We start from the raw sequence: 20,947 nt of genomic DNA, 5'->3' as shown, positions 1-20,947 counted from the left end.
ACCATACTGCCTCTCCCTGCTGCTTATTGCACGCAATCCATGGAAAGGCAAAACAGGTTTAAGCCCCATGTAAAGCAGTGACATTTAGACTCTGGGTCGTTTTAATCACACAGTTTTCAGTTTCCTCTAGATGCGGGGATGCAGCATGCTTGCCACAGATAATTTCATGAATGTAGCACACTGACCATGGAGAAGGGTTCAGATCCGTGGTTCCCAAACTTTTTCAGGCCACCCCACCCCCAGCTGGGTTTCATAAACCTGTCCCCAATGTCCCTCACCTGATCTTATAAAAAGTACTATTCAGAATAGCGGTTTGCACAGCCCACTAAGGAAGGCAATAACACAACAAAATGCAAAACAAAATAGGAAAAGTTCTGAGTATTTGCATAATTTGTACAGGATTCAGGAGTCAATGTCTTCTAGGAGCAGATATTTTAAATTTAGTTTGGATTTGTTTTTTGTTTGTTTTACAAAACCCGGGAGTATTCGCAGCCCTGCTTCATGGTATCCACAGGGTCAGCAGCGCTGGGAAGCTGCTATTGGGCACAGGAAGTATTCTAGTTCAGCCTTTCCCAGCCTGGTGCCCTCCAGGTGCTTTGGACTACAACTCCCATCAGGCCTACTGAGTTGGCACTTGGTTGGGGTAAGACTGCTCCTTCCTCCTCTTCAACAAGTCAAGCAACGGAATTCAATTCAGGTCACCCTAAACACATGGCGTGTTCGGGTTTTTCTTAAAAGGGGAGAGAGGGGCAGGTTCAATATCCTACCTAGTCACAAATGTGATTTTTCTTTTCTTTCTTTGTGTACATGCAGGTTTTGCAAGCAATGGGCTACCCCACCGGTTTCGACATGGACATGGAATGTACGAGCTCTGATGAGAAGTCAGACACTGAAGGCAAAAACGAGACAGTCTCTTCAAACTCAAGCAATAATACTGGAAACTCTACAATTGACACCTCTGCTACCCTGGAGGTGGTTGTTCAGTCGTCATCCAGTGAGGAAGTGGGAGATAGTAAATAGGTGGAGAGGCCGAGCTAGTGAGAACAGGGTGCTAATGCTTCTTGCTTCTGTGTCTCAGGCTCCCTCAACAGGGCACCTTCCAGACATTGCTGGACAACTAAATCCCACCATCCCTAATCATTGGCCATCTTGGCTGGAGCTGATGGGAATTGGGAGTCCATCAACCTGGTCTGGAGGGCTCTTGGGTTGTCACTTGGAAGACGGAGCAAGCTTGTTTTCTGCTGCTCCAGAGGGTAGGACCTGAACCAATGGATCCGAATGACAAGAAAAGAGATTCTGATTAAACATTAGGAAGTACTTTCTGGGGATAAGGGCCTTTCAACAGTGGAATGGACTTCCCAGGAAGATGGTGGAGTCTCCTTCCTTGGAGATTTATAAACAGAGATTGGATGGTCATCTGTCATGGATGCTTTAGTTGAGATCCCTGCATTGCAGGGGGTTGGACTAGATGACCCTGTGGTCTCTTAGAATTCTGTGATTCTGGGATCTTCCTCCTCCCTCTGTGTGGTAATCTTTCTGGCAGTAAAGAGATTTCCCCAATCTCTTTAGCTGCTGCACGTTCTATCCAGCTCCCTCCCTAGTTTGAATCTCCTTTAGAAACTTGCATCTGTGTCCACTCATTTTTCTCTGTGATGTCTAGAATGTCATCTCAAAATAGGAAAATTGAACATTACAGAATATAGTGCTCAACACTAGAACTGCAGGCTGCAACCATAACTGAAGACCTTGTTCTCTTTCAGCCTCAGACACTGCCCCTCCTCCCTAAACTAATGTGGGGAAAATCCTATAGCCCAAGGCATCAGGCCACACACAGGTCCATCTAACTAGTATTGTTTTCTCTGACTGGCAGCAGCAGTTCACCCAAGTTTTTCCGGGCCTTCGACCTGAGATACTTTTTTAGAATTGAAAATGCCAGGGAGGAGGCCTCCATTAGAGTTTGGGGGTAACAGGAAAGAGTCCACGAATACTTCTGAGCCCTTAAACTCATTATACAACTACAAAGTTGTATTGCTTTTCTGCTCTTTTGTGGCAGTCCTCCACACAGACCATATTGTGCTGTGACACCGTGTCTCTTGGACACCTGAACAAGGTACTCACTGACAGCAAGGATGTTTCACACATCTGTACAGCGGTGATGGAGAACCTGTGGCCTCCTGGATGGAGCTCGACTCAGTCCCAGCCAGCATGGCTGTTGGTCAGCTATGGTGGGAGCTGGAAGTCCAGCTATATTGTGCAGCTTCCCCAGCCATTACAAACTCTTCCAAAAATCTGGAAATAGTTTTTCCCAGCTGTCACAGGTCCTTGCTCCTAAATCATGAGTCCCTGCTCTTCTTTTAAAAGGAAACCTGCTTGAACAGTCTGTATGCCTCAACAAGGTGGCCACACATTGTTGGCCAGGTGACCCCACCAGCAATCTGTCCACTGCACTCTGCAGTCGCTGGAGCCTCAGAACCAGACCCAGGGGCAGCCCCACGCAGAGCACAGTGCAGCAGTGCAGCCTTGACGTTACCAAATGCCTGGAATACAGTGGTCAGGCCATCCCTCATAGGGCTTTGTTTAACAGCTGCCACACAGTTTTATAAGCCAGAGGGCCGCTGTATAAATTTTGGCTTACACATACATGTTTATGGCAACATGAGAAACTTTGAAACAAGGATGTGTTAGCTCAGTGATTCATGTGGTCCACAGGCACTGCTAGCACAGCTGTCTTCGTTGCTGCATTTCGTGTGTGTGTGTGTGTCTTTGCCAGTTGGCTAACCATGCCTTACTCAGAGGTCAGGACCTCCTGCAAGATCTCTGGGTTACCAGCAATAGATCACCAAGGATTTCTGACTCCTTCCCCCACTCCCCCCAAGTTCTTCAGCTGAGGAATACTCAGACTCCTGTTCCTTAATGCTGACCGTTCCCTCCTCCTCCTGCCCCTGAGGTCTGTGGGGTGGGGAACAAGCTTTTGAAGTCTGCCCGTCCCTGCCTTAGAAGTATGTGTGTCTGTGTCTTGGATCAGTTCGGTTTGATTTGCTTGACTTTGACGTATTTTACTTCGCTCAGGTGAGAACTCAGGGTCCCATCCTTACAGCTAGTGGCAAGAATCCGGTGATGGAGCTCAATGAGAAGCGGCGAGGTCTCAAGTATGAGCTCATTTCCGAGACAGGCGGCAGCCATGACAAGCGCTTCGTGATGGAGGTGAGGAGGGGGGGGGAAGCATATGGTGGCCTCCTGGCCTCAGTTTTGCTTTACCGAACCTTTTGATGGGGTACAAAGTCCTGGGCCAGAGAGAGAGAGAGTGTCAGGCAGCAAAATTGATTTATTTACTTCATAGGAATTATGTACTGCTTGGTTGTAAAGCATTTGAGGAGGAGATTGTTTTGTTTTTACCAAGAGAACAAAACAATGAAATTATGAGTAAAACCAGTTAAAAACTGTGATTTCACATGTTTTTAAAAAATCAACAGCAAGCTAAAACAGAGATCAAAGGACATTCTACATGACTGTACAGGCTTGCCTAGACAAAAATGTTTTTAGCAGGTGCACAAAAGAGAACAGTGAAGACGCCTGCCTGGTGTCTGTTGGCAGGCAGTTCCAAAGGGTGGGAGCTGAACACCTAAAATGTGTTAAATCTGCACCTTGAAATGTGTGGGTACGGCAGATACAATGGGCATCATCTTATATAGGCCCCCAGAAGTATTGCTGTGGAGCGTAGACTTGGTAACAAATGTTGGTAACCTGTGAGGCAGGAGAGGAAATCTTGTGGCCTTTCAGATGTGATGGAATTGCAGCTCCCATCAGCAGCTCCCATATAGTGGGAGTTGGAGTACGGCAACTTCTGGAGGGCACCAGATTCTCCCCACCTTTGCTGTGATGTGCCAGTGTGAAAGAGTAGTGGACTTGAGAGCCCCCAGCGGAGGACGCAGAGCAGCAGGTGTAAAACCAGGCATCTTGTTTCCAGGTAGAAGTAGATGGGCAGAAGTTCCGAGGGGCCGGTCCCAACAAGAAGGTGGCCAAGGCAAGCGCAGCTTTGGCAGCTCTCGAGAAGCTCTTCTCCGGCCCCAACGCAGCTGCCAACAAAAAGAAGAAGATTCTGCCCCAGGTGAGGGTTGTCTGGGAGAGCCGCTTCCTTTTGGCCAGTGCAGCAGAAACGAGGTTGCTGACACCCGATAGCTGGTTTTGGAACTTTCTAGCAGTGACAGGGGACCTTTAGCTCTCCTCTTGGAGGGACTGCAGCTCCCACCATCCCTGCCCGTTGGCCATGCTGGCTGATAGGAGTTGGACCAAGCACCAGCTGATGGGCTGCAGGTCAGCCACCTGTTTTGAAGCCTTGATTAAAGCAGTCTTTGTCAGCATGGTGCTCTCTGGTGGTTTGAGACTGCAAGTCCCATCAGCCCCAGCCAGCACAAATCGACACTGACAGGAACTCGCAGTCCAGATCTTCTGGAGGATGCCAGCTTGACTTAAATGGTTTGGGTCCACTGGGCAAAGATGCTCTGAAGCTGCCCAGGTAGCTGCTTCTCCTGGTGGGATGGTCAGATCCAGCAACCAGTTTGTGGCAGCAGAGGTTCTCAGTCTGAGCCTTCTGTTTCAGTGAAACCAGAGAAAATGCTGTCTCCTCCTCCAGTTCTGTCAGCTTGTTTTAGGGCGACTGATGGCTCCTAGGCGTTGCTCTGTCTCCAGAGTCGGAGGCAGCAGTTCTTCTGAATAGCAGTTGCTGGAAACCACGGGAGGTGAGGGAACTCTTCTGCTTGGGTCTTGCTTGCTGGTCTTCCACAGGCATCTAGTTGGCCTCTGTGAGAACAGGGTGCTGGACTAGATGCTGGGCTGATCTAGCAGCCTTTTATATCTTGGGAACTGCCAGGTATGAGGGACCTGGCTCTTCCAGGTTCCTTTGAGGCTGCTCCCTTCACCATGAGACCAGAGTCAAGAAAGCTCTGCCCCGACACACACACACACACACACACACACCATAAAGTCAAGCAAGCAAGATAATTTATTAGGGTCGGAGACCAGCTTATAAAACACACTTGGGGGTACAATCTCAGAAAACAAACATTTAAAATGATGTACAACACTAAATTTAAAATTTATAAATGTGATAAGCATATAGACACTTAAAACTTTAAGATAAGCTACCGCAGAGAGATGACCCAGAGTCACCCATGGAAACGAGTTTGGGGATTTTCTTAACTCACTAGTTTGGATCGGGGGATGGTCTGTGCCTACAGATCTGTACACAGAATCTGGCGACCATCTGGGTCATCTTATAATCTTTGCCTAACAGGAAAAGGTCAAATTTTTGCTTTTCCGGGAGGTCAGTGAGCCTCACCAGCAGGGGATCAATGGTCTCACTACGTACCTCTTCATAAAAGGGACATAGAAAGAACAAGTGCTCTGGGCTTCCTATCTCCCCCAATGAACAGGCCACCATGAGGTCATTGGAGGGCGTCTGTCCTGCTTTCCAGCTTCAGCTGGGCACTTGCCGCGAGCTGAGCTGGCGATTTGAGCCTTGGGTAGGCTGGCAGGGTGCCTGAAGCATAGAGAGGGTGTGCAGATAAGTTGCCCCTGGCTGGGCCTGGTCCCCTGTGTGTATGTGGTTTCTAAAACCAGGCCCCAGAACAGAGCATATTTACTTTCCACTGTGGAGGAAGAGCAGAGCAGATGGAGCCAGAAGGTAATTAAGGAATAAGATGGTTACAACGTGAAAAGGGCATTGGATTCAGGCTCTTCATGCAAACACACTGGAGAGGAAGAGACCATCTGAAGGAGCCAAGAACTGTAGGGATGCTTTGCAGCTCCAGAGCACAACACATTTTGTCCTCAGTGCTACAAAATGAGGGGAAGATCTCTATTTTGACCCAAAGCATTGAGGGTCAGAAAAGGGCAGCCCAGGTGATCAAGGGGACAGGTGCAGCATTTTGGACTTTTAAGTTTAGAGAATAGGCAAATAAGAGGTGGCACAATAATATTATTAAAAAGTTATAAAAATTATTGAAAGTCGCTAGAGAAGTTTTTCTCCCTCATAACATGTGAACTTGGGGATATCCAGTGAAGCTGAATGTTGAAAGATTCAGGACGGAGAAAAGAAAGTACTTCTTAATGCATAGTTAAACAGTGGAACTCCCTGCCACAGGAGGCGGGGATGACCACCAACTTCGATGACGTTAGAGGGGATTGGACAGAGACACGGAGGAGGGGGCTCTCATTAACCCACTGGCCACGATGGCTCTGCTTCTGAATACCAGTTTCTGGAAGCCACAAGAAGGGAGAGTTGCTCTTGTGCGCAGGTTCTGCTTGCAGACTTCCCTTGGGGGCACCTGAGAACGGGATGCTGGACTAACGACCCACTTCCCTCATCCAGCAGACTTTTATTATGCTCTTGTGTTCAAGGAGCTTGGTGCTCTTTTGAATGAGGAGGCAGCACCAGATTCTGAGCACCACTGAGAACAGTCTCTGGGTGTCCTGAATAGCCCAGGTGTCCAGCTACCTGGGATCCATCTTTCCTTGGTTGTGCCTCATCTGCATTTTTCTCTCCACGCAGACAAAAGGGATCGTAAACACAGCCATGTCTGCAGCGGTCCAAGTGGCTCGAGGAAGAGGGAGAGGGGCCCTCACACGGGGCGCATTTGTTGGGGCCACAGCTGCCACTGGCTACCTAGCACCAGGTATGACCAAGCCAGGCCTGTCCCCCAGTTGTGGCCATGGAGAGCCAAGCCCAGCTGCAGAGGTCCACCCCACATCTCGGGAGCACTGGGTCAAGCTTTGCATGGGGCAGGAATGGGGACCGACTCGTCCCACACCCTCCAGGTGTTGCTGCACTCCAGATCCCAGCAGCCAGAGTGTCCCAACAGTCAAGGGTGATGGGAGGTGGGGGCCACCAAGATTTTAGAATGTCACAGGTACCTCAACCCTGGCTGAGAGGATGAGAGGATTCTGGGCAGCGCCAGTGTGGTCTTGTTGTTAAGGTGTCTTGACGAGGACTTGGGAGAGAACAGGGTCCAATTCCTCATTTGGCCAAAAAGCTCGCTGGGTGTGATGTTGGGCTAGTCACGGCCTCTCAGCCTGACCTCCCTCCCCCAAGGCCACCTTGAGCACCCTGGAGAAAAAGGTGGGACGTAAATGCAATAGATATATATAATAAATAAATAGATAGATAGATAGATAGATAGATAGATAGATAGATAGATAGATAGATAGATAGAAAGGCTTCCATCCCATTTTGGTTTTTAAGCTCACCAGCACCCAGCAGCTAACACTGGCCTGTGCTTTAAGCATGTTTCTCTGCTCTTAATGAATGTGCCACCTACTCCCATATCTCTCTCTCTCTCCCCCCCCCCCCCATGTGCCGTGGCACTTTGTGGTGGCTAGGCAGAGCTGCAGCCAGCAGTGTATTTGGAGTATCAAAAGAGGCATCTGTTTTGGATTAAATTGATGCTCCCATCTTCACTGAATGCAAACCTTTGGAGACTTCCTACATTTTTGAAGATCTCTCCACCCTCCTCATAAAAACCTATCACCAAGCAAACCTGGGGATTATGAGCAGTGCTTTTTTCAAGGGGCTGTTGTTAAAAGGGGGTGGCACTTATATAATATAATAATAATAATTTATTATTTATACCCCGCCCATCTGGCTGAGTTTCCCCAGCCACTCTGGGCGGCTCCCAATCAGTGTTAAAAACAGTACAGCGTTACATATTAAAAACTTCCCTGAACAGGGCTGCCTTAAGATGTCTTCTGAATGTCAGGTAATTGTTTATCTCTTTGACATCTGATGGGAGGGCGTTCCACAGGGCGGGCGCCACTACCGAGAAGGCCCTCTGTCTGGTTCCCTGTAGCCTCACTTCTCGCAATGAGGGAACCGCCAGAAGGCCCTCGGCACTGGATCTCAGTGTCCTGTACTGTAACAACTTCATGGTGAGGACCAGCACCTATTTTTCTAGAGAAAAAGCACTGGTTATGAGTCTGCACATTTGCATTTTTGTCAAGGCGTTTATTTAAAAACAGAAGGGTTTCCCACCCAGATTCTCTGCCATAAGTTTTTGGAATTGTTTTAGCTGCCTTGGGGCTCAGTTTAAGGTAGGGTGTCAATAAACTGCCCCAATCAACATCCGGGCAGGGGATGCTTTTCCTTTAGATACCCGAGTTTCCTTGAGTGCGTAAATGCCTGAAGGCTTCTTCTGAGGTCCCCTTCAAGTATCTGCTTCTTCTCAACACTCTGCCATGACAAATCAGTTTTGCCCCCTCCGTGTGTTTCTGTTGCAGGCTATGGGGCACCCTATGGATACAGCACAGCTACTGCAGCACCAGCTTACGGTATGTACAGCCTCTTCCTTACGTGACCCCACAGGCCATGTTGTATGTATGTACAGTATTTATTATCTCATGGGGCGTGAGCCAAAGGCTTCTGGGAGCGGCCTGGGAGGAATCATTGACTCCCCAGTGACGTTGATAAACCGCAGCACCTCATTTTGTCTCTCTGGAAGGCTGTTGGCCCCTGCCGTGGCTCTTGTTCTGGTTGGAGTAGCTTCCTCCTTCCTCCTCCTGCTTCTGCCTGACTGTGGAAGGGTTGCTTGTTCTAACTGCCTGTTCCCCTTTCATACCAGAACTTGAACCTCTCTTTCCCCTGCCTGAGTAGCTCTCCTACCTTCTTACAGCCATCTCCTACTCCATTCAAAGGAACCCGAAGGGCCAATGCTCAATTGACTTGCACCGCCCAACTCTCCCCCAAAATGGCTGGCTTATTGGTGGCTGTACAGCTCTCTTGGGTCCTCTTTGCAATCTGCAGTGAACCAGTTCTTTGTCACTGCTCTATTTTTGGGGACACACAGACACAGTGTTGAAGCCACACAGTCCTGGGTCCCTTTCATGTTAACAGAGCCATAGTTGTTGTGGTGGTTAAGTTCACACACCTGAGGCTGTGCACCCCTTCTTCTCCTCAACTGGGCTTGGCGAGAGGCAGCAGTCCACAGCGGCAGATCTCATATTGAGCAACAATAGCTGCAATGGCTGTTAATTGAGCAAGGTAATGTGTGAACTCTTCCTCCTACAGGATTGTGTGAGCGAGTCCAACTGGCTCTGCTTACTCTCCTGCCCACAAACGAACAAAAAACTAGGCAGTGCCACTTGGTGTGCTGAGCAAAAGAAGCTCAACACTCCTTCCTCCGAAAGTGTGTAGTTCTCCCCCCCCCCCCATGCTGGCCCCCACCCAACAACAACAACAACCTTGTCTTGTTTAATTGGGGGAAAAAACCCCAGGCTCTTTGGATTACTTTGAATGTAGTTTTATGCAGCAATGAGAGCAAAGCCCATTGGAGTCAGCGATACGGTCCGGATCCTGTGGAATCCCAACTGCCCCCCTTCCCTGAATCATTTGCTGTGACACATTTCTCCATTGAAGGAGTCAGAAGCTTTTGTTGTTTTGAGGATACATCCTTCCCAGAGAACAAGGCCTGCTGTTTGCCTGCACCATTTCCTGCAACTCAGGTTCCTGCAGGTCTGAACACTGCATTCTTAAGACTGCTTTTGGCAAAGTGGAGAGGGGGGCAGCCAGTTAGGGGTTTTGGAAGCTCAAGTCACAGCCAGCTCTTCCGACCATTCCTTGTACATTTAAAAGCAGCCAGAACAAGAGGAGTTTGAGGGAATGTGCAAGCCCTGCTCTCTTCCAATATATGGAGAGCAATACATTAGATGGAGCACTCTTGGTCTCTGTTGCACCAGAGGGCAAAACCAAAACGGGTGGAAATGGAAGCCATTCTTCACTTCAGCATTAGGGGGGAATCTTAACCATCTAATCTAGCTATCTGTCAGGGATTCTTTAGCTGTGATTCCTGCTTTGGGCTAGAAGACCATTGGGGCCCCCTCCCAACTCGGCAGTTCTGTAGTTCTCTATTCCTAGCGGCAAGAACACAAAAAGGGGCAGCCACAGAGAAAAGCCTTTCCACAGAGAAAGCCTTTCCCCACACCCACAGCTCAGAGGTGAGAGGCAAAGGAGAGCTTCTGCAGCTGATTTTAATGTCTTGCTCTTTTAGGGCTTTTTAGTCCCTTCCCTTGAGACACTGGGCTCTCACCTCAGAGTGGAGAAATGGGAGCTGCCTTAGTGGAGTTTTGGGGGAAAGGCTGAGAGTGCCACAGTGTTCGTGCCTCTTTCTCTCATCATAGCTCTGGAAAGTTGGGCAGGAATTCAGGAGGGGGGGGCGGCTGAGGTAATTGGGCACCTAAAATTGTGTCGTTCTTCCCCTTTCCCTCTCCCTCCCACCTTACACGGCCCATCGCTGACTCCCAACATCTTGCCTGGAGAAATGCTGCCCTCATTCTCTGCATAAAGGATCCTCACCACTTTTTGGGAAATGTCTGACTGCTTGGTTGTGGTGCTGAGTCTGGGGACAGAAGCGCTGCTCCTGGCTGTAAGGTTCCCACCCACCCACCCACCTTCCCCCATTTTTTCTTCTCTTTCTCTTTCTCTCTCTCTCTCTCTCTGCCTCTGTGAAGCTGTTTGCATGTTGGGAAAGTTTCCCTGATCATCTCGATCTTCTTGGAATAACTGCTGTTGCTGCTTTCTGATTTCTGAAAAGAAACATGTAGGTGAAAAGACCCAGGGCCCTTCAAACAGGAAACACTTGTTGTTTTACTCTCTTTTTCCCCTCCCCCAACAAAACAAAACAAGCATCTGCAACAGACTCTTAGTGAGGCCACAAGAATGTTAAATTAGGCAGAGAGAGACCTGGTTGTATTTTTCCAGCCCCTTTCCCCCGCCTAAGAGGACGAACTCCCACAAATTACTTGCCTGAGCTCATTTCTGCTGTCTGCTTTGAGGCCTTCTGCAGAGGGAGGGGTGTGAATGCCCCCCAGGGACAGCTTTCGGACGCGCTTCCCTTCCACACACATAGCAGGGTGTTGATGCTGTATTTGCCACCATAGCAGGCTTGGGAAACAAACTCCAGCCTGCCCTGGTGTATGCGCCAAAGTTCTAGCTGAATCTCTCCTTTAAAAAAACAACAACAACAACAAAACTAGTTGCAGGCCCCCAATGAACCACTTCCTGTTCCTTGTCTGCTCTGGCCTGCTTTGGGGGGGAGTTGGCTTCAGGGGAGGGTGACCTTGTCCCCCTGAGCACACTGGCCGCTTTGCCCTTGGGTAGCCACCAGGAGGCCACATTAGGAAGCTTCCTCTTGTCTCAGTTAAACAAGCAAACAGACAACTTGCCTTTTTCCAATGGTTAGACTTACCTGGAGTCCTCTTGGTTTCTTCTCTTTTTAGGTTTGCCCAAGAGAATGCTTCTGTTGCCAGTTATGAAGCTTCCCACCTACCCAATGCCCCATTATTCCTTCTTTTAGCAAATGGCAGAAACCAGTCCCCTCTGGCTGGCTGACCACTGCAGTACAGTACAGAATGCTAGAAGTAAAAGTGATACAGGCAGATTGACAGGACGTCCTGCCTGCTTTTAATCCTGGTTTTCTTTGAACGCATACTTGAGCAAAAACCATTTGTAAAGAAGCATCTTTTCCTACTTTTTTATTTTAAGAAAATGCAAATTTAGTTCTCTAAAAACTTGAAGCAAGCAAACAATGGTCTGTGAAAATGGTTACCTCATTTTTTTTCCTAAATAACTTATACTAGCCTTCTGTTATAGGGAATAAACTTAGATGCTTAAAATCATTGTTTTTAAGTGAAGTACCCAAATTATGTAAAACTTTAAAAAAAAACTTGTGAAGGATGTATAGAGTATAAGACGCTGATCACAAAGGAATAATAAAATCAGTTCTTGTTGTAATGGAGAGTTTTCGCCTGTTTTCTAACACAGGGCCATGGTCTCCGTGTGCCTGTCCCCTTTAGGCCTTTGGATATGTGGTGTAGCTGCTTTTCTAAAAAACATACTCTCTGCACTAAAAATAAAATAGAAGAAGACCCACCCCCTGAAAAACCTGTTTAGCTTTGTAAATACCAAGTCATGTAATCCAGTAGAATATGGGCTCAATTACTGCTTCAAAGAGAAAGCTTTGAATGAATTCCATGTGAAGGTTTTGTGAGGTCCTTCCTAGGATATGGCCACCCCAGGTCTTGGAAGGACTTCCTATCTCTTTAGCACTTACAGTGATAATGCGGGCTATGCCTACGTGCGACGGATTGCTCATACTCTGGTGCAATCTGCTGCTAATTTAGGAGGGTTACCTGGACACTTTTGATCCAGAATATGCTCTCTTCTTGTGTTAGGATTCATTTTGCTACTTTGGGAACCAGAGATGGTGGCTATAGAGAAGTTTCGAATGTCCTCTTCCCCTGCCCCTCAAATTTCAAATGAGTCAGGCATATCAAATAATCCAAATTGAGAAAGTTCTCAGACCATAAATGAGAGCGTTGGAATATAATAAAAGTCCAGTAGTTAGATCTATTGGAGTTAAATGCTCCAATAGTTAGATCCTTTAATTCCAAAGTCTGCTCCCCCAATCACCCCCCCACCTTTAAAAAAAAGAAAACCAACCTCAAATAAATGAGCCCAACTCATGGATGTTCTTGTGGCCTCCTTCGCTCAGTCTGGGATCTTGTAGCTCATTGGTGCGAATTTTTTTGCCCCCTTTTTCAGAGCTAAAACTAAGGCCTATCCTTTTCCCATCCCTCCCACCCACAACCTTGTACAATTCTAAGAATCTGAAGCAGCAACACGGTCCCCATGAAAACTTGCTACCTTAATTGTCCTGGTCTCGTCCAGTGCTGCTGTGGAAAGTTAGCCGTTTCAGCCATAGGCCAGTATCTGCCCTTTTCTTTTAACATTTGAGCATTGAAAGCAAAAGCGGCGATTTGCTGGGTCATGTGCATTGGGTTTGCCTGTGCACATACCTGCTTCGCTTTAAGATCCAGGAGACTGTTCTCGAGAAAGACATATGTGTGGTTATGTGGGGGCTCTTCACTCTTTTGCACTAGGGGACTTAGCTAAGGGAACTGCTATTAAGGCATCACCCCCACAAAAAACGTAAGTGTTCCTCTTGCTCTCTTCTTTTCAAACGTCACCCATTTGTGGCTCACCTTTTTTATGATGGTTTTGTGCTGCCCAGAGGAGGCCTTTATATACTCTGCTCTCCTCCAGGTGTACTTGGACAGGGGCAAGGCGGGTCTTGGTCAATGTGTGGTGGGGTGTGTGTGTGTGTGTGGGAAGGAGGTTGAGTTGTGGGGTCTCTAAACCTCCATGGAGGAAGAGCTCTATCCTTAAGATGCCTTCTTCAGGGGCAGAGTATATAAACAAGCAGCTTTCTTCGGGGTTAACCACAGTTGTGGTTTTGGGAAAAGGTGGCGGTGGAAAGTGAGCACCTAAGTATTTGTGCTTCTTTGGAATGTGATTTCTCCGTCCTCCACAGCTGTTTCCACTTTGTCCTCTGGCTTTTTGGTTCAGTGGCGGTGGTGCTTTAAAGGCTGTCTTGGATGGGCAGCATCAAGTCTGCTGTTCGTCTCCCCTTGCATCTGTGTACAGGGACTGCTATTTTTAATGCAGGGAGGGGGGAGGTTGGGAATGGGACTGAGGCTTGGGGTGCCTTCAGATCGAGAACAGTATTGATAAAACCATTGACTCTCTTGCTGGCCTATGGATGAAAGGAAGACCATCACTGAGCTTGGAAAAGCATGGCAGATAAGACTTACCAAACAAAGATTTGTTTCCGTGCAAATTGGCAGCTTGATAAATTTCGAGGGTTGGGGGTGTTTTTTGGTGTGTGTTTTTGTTTTGGTTAATGCCATGAAATTCTCCCAACCCCCACACTAAAAACCTTTCAAGCACAAATCTTGCTGACTTTATTGAGGATTCGCTTTCCAGAGAGATCCTCTCCCTGGTCAGTTGTGACAGCTCTCTGTGGGTGCTATGCTCTTTTCCAACTTGATGGCAAAATCATTTCCAATAATTGATATGAAGTCATTCCCCCCTGCCCTCTCCTCTCCATTTATTTTTTTGTCATGTCGGGAGTTACTAACCACGTCTGTAAACCTGCCCTTTTGCTGCGTATTTTACATTTCTCTGCTTTACTTGAAAATCCTAATAAGCTATCGGTTCCTTATTTTTTATATGCCGACAAATATATGAAGGGGTGGGGGGGAGCAGGTAACTGTTAACTTTTTTTTTGAGGTTGCTAATATAGGATGGTTCAATATATATTTTTTATTTACCTAAAAAACCCCACCCGCCTACCCCAAAAAGATATCAAAAAATGTGCCCATTTTGCAATGAAAATCCCACTTACAGCTTGAAAGAGCAGAGAAATTTAAGCGGCGCTCGCTACTTTTCCCTTTTCTTTAATTAACTTGCGATTTCTCTTCCTCTTGCTTCTCTGCTCTTCTCTCTGCTGTAGGTGGCTTTTTCATTGACGGCCCTTATTGCCAACCTCTCGACATGGCTCCTTTTATCATTCACTTGGGCCCTCAAGATTTCTTCTCTGACTTCTAGAGCAAACAGGTTATGCGGTTCGGAAAAAGGTGCTTTTTTCCCCTCCAACAAACGCGTTTTTAAAAGCAAGACTTGGAAGGAGGGAGCGGGGGGCAGCCTTCAGCAATCAGATTTGGGACTCTCTAGTTTTCTCTTTCAGGGAAAAGAAAAGAAAAAAGCTCGTTTATATTTTTTTTAATTCTCAACTTTCCTGAACTCCCAAAAAGCAATACAACCCACCCCGGCTCTTAAAACCACAGCAATAGATGTACAAAAAGAATGTTGTTTGGCTACTTCTGCATTTCACTAAGGAAGGAACAACCCTGTCGAAAAGAGGTTTTGGGGGTTTTTTGCATTCTGAGCACTGGCCTAGCTGCTCGGGTCAAATTGTTGGCACTCCAGTTTGGGCTTTTGAGTTTGAGCAATAGGAGGGAACACTTTCTCTCTCTCTCTCCACTCCCCCCCCCCCGCCTGCCCGCCCCCTGGATTGCAGCAATGGGGTGGGAAGTTTCCTGGTTTCTAGATGGGGGTTTTGGGGGGCGGGGGGAGTTAAGAAAGCTTCACTCCTTATGCACAACTTTATGAAACTTATAGGCTCTTTCACCTGCAAATAAATGTGCCCCCTCCTGCTGCTGCCCCCCTCTCCATTAGCATTTGCCCTAGAAACCTCATGGCCTGAAGGGTGCCATTGGAGGGCGCTGGGTCCATGGGGAACAAGCAAATTCCTTAGGGGGGAATCCAGCTCAATTGCTAGCAAGAGAGTGCAGAACCTTTGGCTTCAGATTATAGCTCAGCGGTGGATCTTCCGTGTGGCTTTGGTTAAGAGCCAGCCCTTTCCTATAAAATGGGAGCAATAAGCCTACCTTGCAACCCCCCCCCCCTTGCAAGGACAGGTGTATCACTTATATTATCAATGCAGCCAATCCTCAAGTCCTGTTGGAATTTTTGGGGGGGTCAGGGGCAAGAGCAGCCCTCTTATTCCAGCAGAGCTTGTGAAGGATGTGCAGGCTGTGTCTTGCGGGGTATATCTCCATAGCAAGTGAATCCTTGCTATACCTGCTTCTTAGGAGGTCTAATAGAAATCACGCTTCCAGCCATTCTGGACTTCTGTTTATAAAGTTAGGCTTGAACTGTGGCTGGAAGAGGAACAGCACTTCTATTTGTTGGCCCAGAGAATGTTTCTGTTTCTTCCTTTTCAATCATGCTGCTGTTTCACTGCACCTTACTGTTAATAGGCTTTCCTCTGTAGTTTTTTTTCACTTGTGAAATGGAATGTAAATATCCAGGGAGGATTTTCTGATTTTCTTTTTTTACATATTTATTTCTTTGGTTAAATACCAATTTAAGTTGTGTTTTTAGTGTCCTGCTCAAGGAATTGACCGTAAGGAAAATATTATTTCTGTTTTGTCTTAAGACACCATTAGCACTGAGGCAGGCAGCATTCAGAGGACTGCTTAGTGGAAGAGTGTCTGCTTTGCATGCAGAAGGTCCCAGTTGAACCCCCATGGCATCCCCACATGGGCCTGGGAACCCTGGAGAGCCACTGTCAATCAGCGTAGGAGCTGGGTGGACCCCAATAGGGAGACCTGGTTCCTAACACACTTCTGAGCAGGTGGTTCAATTACTGTTGTCCTCACTGAAAAATCCTCAATTTAGAGCTCTCTCTTTCTCTCTTTTGTGTTCCATCTGAATGACCTAAAAGCAGCGCAGCTGGACCAGAGAGTAGCCTGGTTTGTGTCTGGGTGGGAAGCTTGTGGTTGGGGCTGATGACAGCTGGAGTCCCCAGTTTCCCCAACACTCTCTTAGTCCAGAGCCCCCCCTGCTGGTGGCAGCCCTGGTCCCCGGCACCAAGTAATTTAGCAGCGGGTGACCTCTAGACGGTTCTGTTTTGGGCACCTGCAGTTACAATGATGAAAAAGCCTTACCTTCACTCTGTGAGTCTGCCTAATTCCCCCCTTTATAGCAGCCTGTGCTGAAGCTGCCAAACTTTTCCTGGCACTGAATCCCCACCCATTTTAGACGCTGCAGTCCTTGAGGTGGGGGGCTGGTGCTTCCACAGGCCACAACCCACACCCTCTTTTCTGGGCTTGTGCTGAAACCACCACCCTCATTGCTGGCTTCTGAAGAACAGAAGAGGATGTCCCATAATAACTGTCATGAATAAGAAATGAATGTTTTCTTATCAATAATTAAATCTGATCACTTAACTGATGCTCTGATGTTTTTATTATTACTATTTAAAAAGAAACATTAGTCAGCAGAGAACGTGTTTATAAATAGAGCGGATTAATTCCTGTGTGGGGGTGAAAGGGTGGCGTGGAGAATGAGTGTTTAACTTATAGGCTAATAAGGCTGGTGCTGGATGGGAAACTTTAATAAACTCTCCAAATGTCGCAGGAGGTTCTGAAGCTGCTCTTGGGTTCAATTTTTAAAATGTTGCATACTGTGTCAACAGAACCTAGAAAAGTGAAGTGGGAAGAAGACCCTGTGCTATAATGACTTCTGTATGTGCGCTTTTTTTCTTTTATAAAAAAAGCCTGCTTCTCGTTCTCTCCTTCAAGCAGCTACCTGTTCTGCACACCACCATCTTATTCCAAAGCTGCTTATTAAGCAAGGGCCAATTTTCACACCTTTTTCTCCTTTTTTCTGCGTGGTGAAGTCATACTTTAACTTCTCCTTCCGCCGGATTCCACAGTGCTAAAAACACGCCCTGCAAGTACCTCCAGATTGTGACTGAAATCAAAACAGGTGTTTTGCAAGCCAAGGGAAGCCAAATGAAAAAAAGTTTAAAAGCTCCACAGATGCATCTTTCTATTATGCTCCTAGTACTTATTGGCTAAATTATTCAAGGATAGAATTAATCACATTTACCTTTTGATTGGAGGGTTAAACCACAGAGCCTAGGGCTTGCCGAGCAGAAGGTTGGCGGTTCGAATCCCCGCAACGGGGTGAGCTCCCATTACTTGGTCCCTGCTCCTGCCCACCTAGCAGTTCGAAAGCACGTCACAGTGCAAGTAGATAAATAGGTACCACTCCGGCGGGAAGGTAAATGGTGTTTCCATGCGCTGCTCTGGTTCGCCAGAAGCGGCTTAGTCATGCTGGCCACATGACCCAGAAGCTGTACGCCGGCTCCCTTGGCCAACCCCAGAGTCGGCCACGACTGGACCTAATGGTCAGGGGTCCCTTTACCTTTACCTTTAGATTTATGCCAACGAACTTCAATATTCCGTTGGGTGTCCTCAATCCCTGCTATCCTGGCTCACTTTCAGAACATTTTTCTTTGGCTGTGCTGACTGGCAACATCAATTCAGAAGGCCAGTCAAGAGCAACTGGTGGGACACAGTAGAGTCCTGTGGCTGAAGAAAGTGATTGTGGCCACATTAGGGCCACCAAGCCTGACCAATGAGCCTGCCAGCTCCCTGCCTCCTCTCCCTGGGCTCTTATACTCCTGTGGCCCAGGGCAACTGCATCACATGCACAGAGCAGGCCAGAAGGTCAAGGCGGTCACTGCAGACTGAGCTGCAGTGCATTGCCTAAATCGGGTTGGGGTCCTTGAGGGGCAGAATGCATCTCTCCAAGCCTTCTCGTCTGGCCTTTGGGTCTCAGCCCAAGCCACACCTTTCCCCAGCCCACTTCACACCCAGAGTGGTTTTGCCTATTCTTGGACTGCGATGCCTCCCTCTTGTGTGAATGGAGGACACAGACGGGTGTGGCACGTGTGCAGAAGCTAACCCACTGTGCAAAGTTAAAATTCAGATTTGTTGCTCCACTTACTTTCACCTTTGGCCCTACCTGCCACTGGCATGCGGCCCTTGCAATAAAAAGGATTCCCAGAGGGAGGAGGCAATTCTGTGGCCAGAGGTTTCAATGCATTAAGGTGCAAGGTACGTCAGGTGCCAGAAAGGCAGCTGGCTCTCCATACAGTCGCCTGTTCTGCGCTAAAGGAACTTGAGACAAACTGAATAAAGGACTTGTAAGAGATTGGGGGGGGGGGCACGACCCTGCTGCACTGAATGAGCCATACTTCCTGAAAATTGATTACATGAAATGTATTGTTTCACACAAAAGAAGTCAGCAAGCACTTTGTAGGGACAACATGCAATATACCGCATTTTTCGCTCTATAACATGCACCCGACCATAACACGCACGTAGTTTTTAGAGGAGGAAAATCCGTAGGCATGCCACCCATAGGAATTTCCTCCATAACACGCACAGACATTTCCCCTTACTTTCTAGGAGGAAAAAAGTGAGTGTTATGGTGCAAAAAATACGGTACATCCCCACCCCCCAGAAAAGTGGAACCCAGAGGAAAATGATGGTGGAGAACCTTTGAGCTCCCAGCCTTTGCACAGCGAAAATGGCTCTGGAGAAGCAGCTGAGACCCCCCCCGCCCCAACGTGTGCCTGCTATGTCTGTGGCCTCTGGAGACAGAGCCTCTAAGCAGGCTGTCCCCTCCCTGCCCACTAGGGCAGGATCCCTGGGGGCTCCCAGCATCACACGCCTTCTGCTTCCTGACAGCAACACTGCCCCTTAAATGCTCTGGTCAGGCAGGCACCCTTTCTTCCTGCACAAAGCAGCCGCCTTGCCTGCCCCAAGGTGGCCTCCAAGCTATTCTTAGCTTTGTTAAATTCAAAAGGGGAGGAAGGAGAGACAGGCTCCTAAGCAATTAGCAACAAAGCAGAATGCTGCAGCACATCTCCCTTGCTAGGCAGCCTGGCAACACCTGTGCGTGCTTTGGAAGCTGCTGCATCTAATGAGCAAACTTCAGCTTGCAGTTGAAAGGTAAAGGACCCCTGTACAGTGAAGTCCAGTCAAAGGCGACTATGGGGTGTGGTGCTCGCCTCACTTTTCAGGCCGAGGGATCCAGAGTTTGTCCACAGACAGCTTAGAACTGTAGAGGTGGATGGGTCATCTAGCACAACTCCTTGCAGTGCAGGAATCGCAGCTAAAGAATCCTGGCAGGTGGCCATCCGACTTCTGCTTAAAAACCTCCAATGAAGGCGAGTCCACCACCTTCTGAGACCCATCAACAAATGTACAGCCCACGAGAGGCACACAGGGCAGAAGGGGCTCGATTCCACGTTGAACCTGAATCTTCAAACATGTGCACAGATTGACCATGGAACCCGATGACAGCCATCCTTTGCAGCCAGTTCTCTAACTGCTAGCCAAGGTACCACAAGCAGGCAGAAAAGTGGACCTTGGAAGCAACTCAGAAAACACTCCTTCATCCATGGGCACAATTCAGCACCTGCTAAAGGACGGGGTGCAGCTCAGTGGTACAGCACTTGCCTGGCACGTAGACGGTCCCAGTCCCTGGCAGCATTTCCAGGCGTGGGTGGCAAAGACTCCTGTCCTGATACCCTGGAAAGCCATTGCTGGTTTGCTGAGCTGGATGGCCCAATGGTCATACTCAGGGTAAGGCATCTTCCTGCAGTCCTATAGACCAGGGATGCCCAACAGGTTGATCGCAATCCAATGGTGGATCCCCGGGAGGTTTTGGTAGATCATGGTCGATCGCTGGGTCCCTTCCCTTAGCGTTTGAAAAATAGAATCCTGCCCCGCCCCCTCGCCCTGCCTACCATTGTTGATCTGCAGAACGGAAGACGGAGTTTACTCAGTGAGGCTGTTTGTTTTCCCAGCGATCTGTTGTTGAGTGACTGTTCCCCCCTCCCCAAAAAAATGGGGGCTTCCCTTTCCCCCCCTTAAAAAAAGCTTAACAACACTGCCCTGTACTCCCCAAAATGGGGGCTTTCCTTTCCCAAAAAAGGTCAACAACTTTGACCTGAACCCTAGTTTTCAATTCTGTGAGTAGGTCTCTTGGGAGCTGGCCACTGCTGCTATAGACCAACAAGCTGATAGTTAACAGATGACAATTAGCAATTTCCTGTAATATATCCATAATGGCGCTCAGAGATGTCTTGTGAAGTTCCCCACTTGTCAGGGTAAACATTCAGCAGTTGAACTTCCCAAGTGACTCTCTCAGCAGTCGTCCTCTCTGAAATGGGTTCAAATTGCAACCAAGGATAAAAGTGCAGAGTTTCCAGTGCTCGCTCAGCTACAAAGCTCACCAGCTAAATTCTGATGCAGTCGCCAGACCTTCAGCAGAGCCACCGTCTAGGTGAGGATGAAGGGAGAGGAGAACAGTACTGTGTCCTGCAGGCCAAACAGCGCTGGAGAACATTTTAACCAATGTTCTTTTAGTCAATAACTAAATGGAAAACATGTGCCTGCCCCCCCCAAGGCTTCCAGACACAGCAAGCCGTGCATCCAAAAGTGTGTTTCCCAGGGCTAAGGAAAGTGGGAACTTTTAGCACAGGTCTCAAAGGTGCTGCCCATGCCAAGAGCCTGAGGTCATTTTAGGCTTAGGCACACAGACACGCGCTCTCTCTCTCTCTCTCTCACACACACACACAGCCCATGGCCCCATCCAGCAGGGCTTCCTATGTGAAACAAGGAGGGAGCTTCCGTGCAAGCGAGGTGCTGTGGGTCAGTGCAAGGGGGCTTTTGATGGATGTGTTTACTGTGAGTG

General features: G+C 48.1%; 1 protein-coding gene across 18 annotated transcripts in view; it reads left to right on the top strand.

Moving 5' to 3' along the window:
- The window catches only part of STRBP (spermatid perinuclear RNA binding protein), a 115,715-nt gene extending 99,095 nt beyond the window's left edge, over positions 1-16,620 (top strand). For 7 of the 18 annotated variants that reach the window (XM_083485835.1, XM_083485836.1, XM_083485834.1 and 4 more), the window contains 6 exons: positions 814-972; positions 3,070-3,204; positions 3,968-4,108; positions 6,551-6,674; positions 8,272-8,322; positions 11,266-11,779. In XM_083485835.1, coding sequence (XP_083341961.1) covers positions 814-972; positions 3,070-3,204; positions 3,968-4,108; positions 6,551-6,674; positions 8,272-8,322; positions 11,266-11,342 — 687 coding nt within the window. In that variant the 3' untranslated portion in view covers positions 11,343-11,779. Of the gene's footprint in view, positions 1-813; positions 973-3,069; positions 3,205-3,967; positions 4,109-6,550; positions 6,675-8,271; positions 9,658-9,726; positions 11,780-14,339 lie in introns of those variants that run through there. The other 11 variants (XM_083485848.1, XM_083485847.1, XM_083485843.1 and 8 more) reach the window with 4 other exon arrangements.
- Positions 16,621-20,947: the final 4,327 nt, after the last annotated feature.

This window comes from Podarcis liolepis (assembly GCF_965112155.1).
Source record: "Podarcis liolepis genome assembly, chromosome: Z".
In the NCBI taxonomy this organism is placed as follows: Eukaryota; Metazoa; Chordata; class Lepidosauria; order Squamata; family Lacertidae; genus Podarcis; species Podarcis liolepis.
Note: the sequence above shows the minus strand (reverse complement) of the source record. Positions and strands in the feature narration are given on the sequence as shown.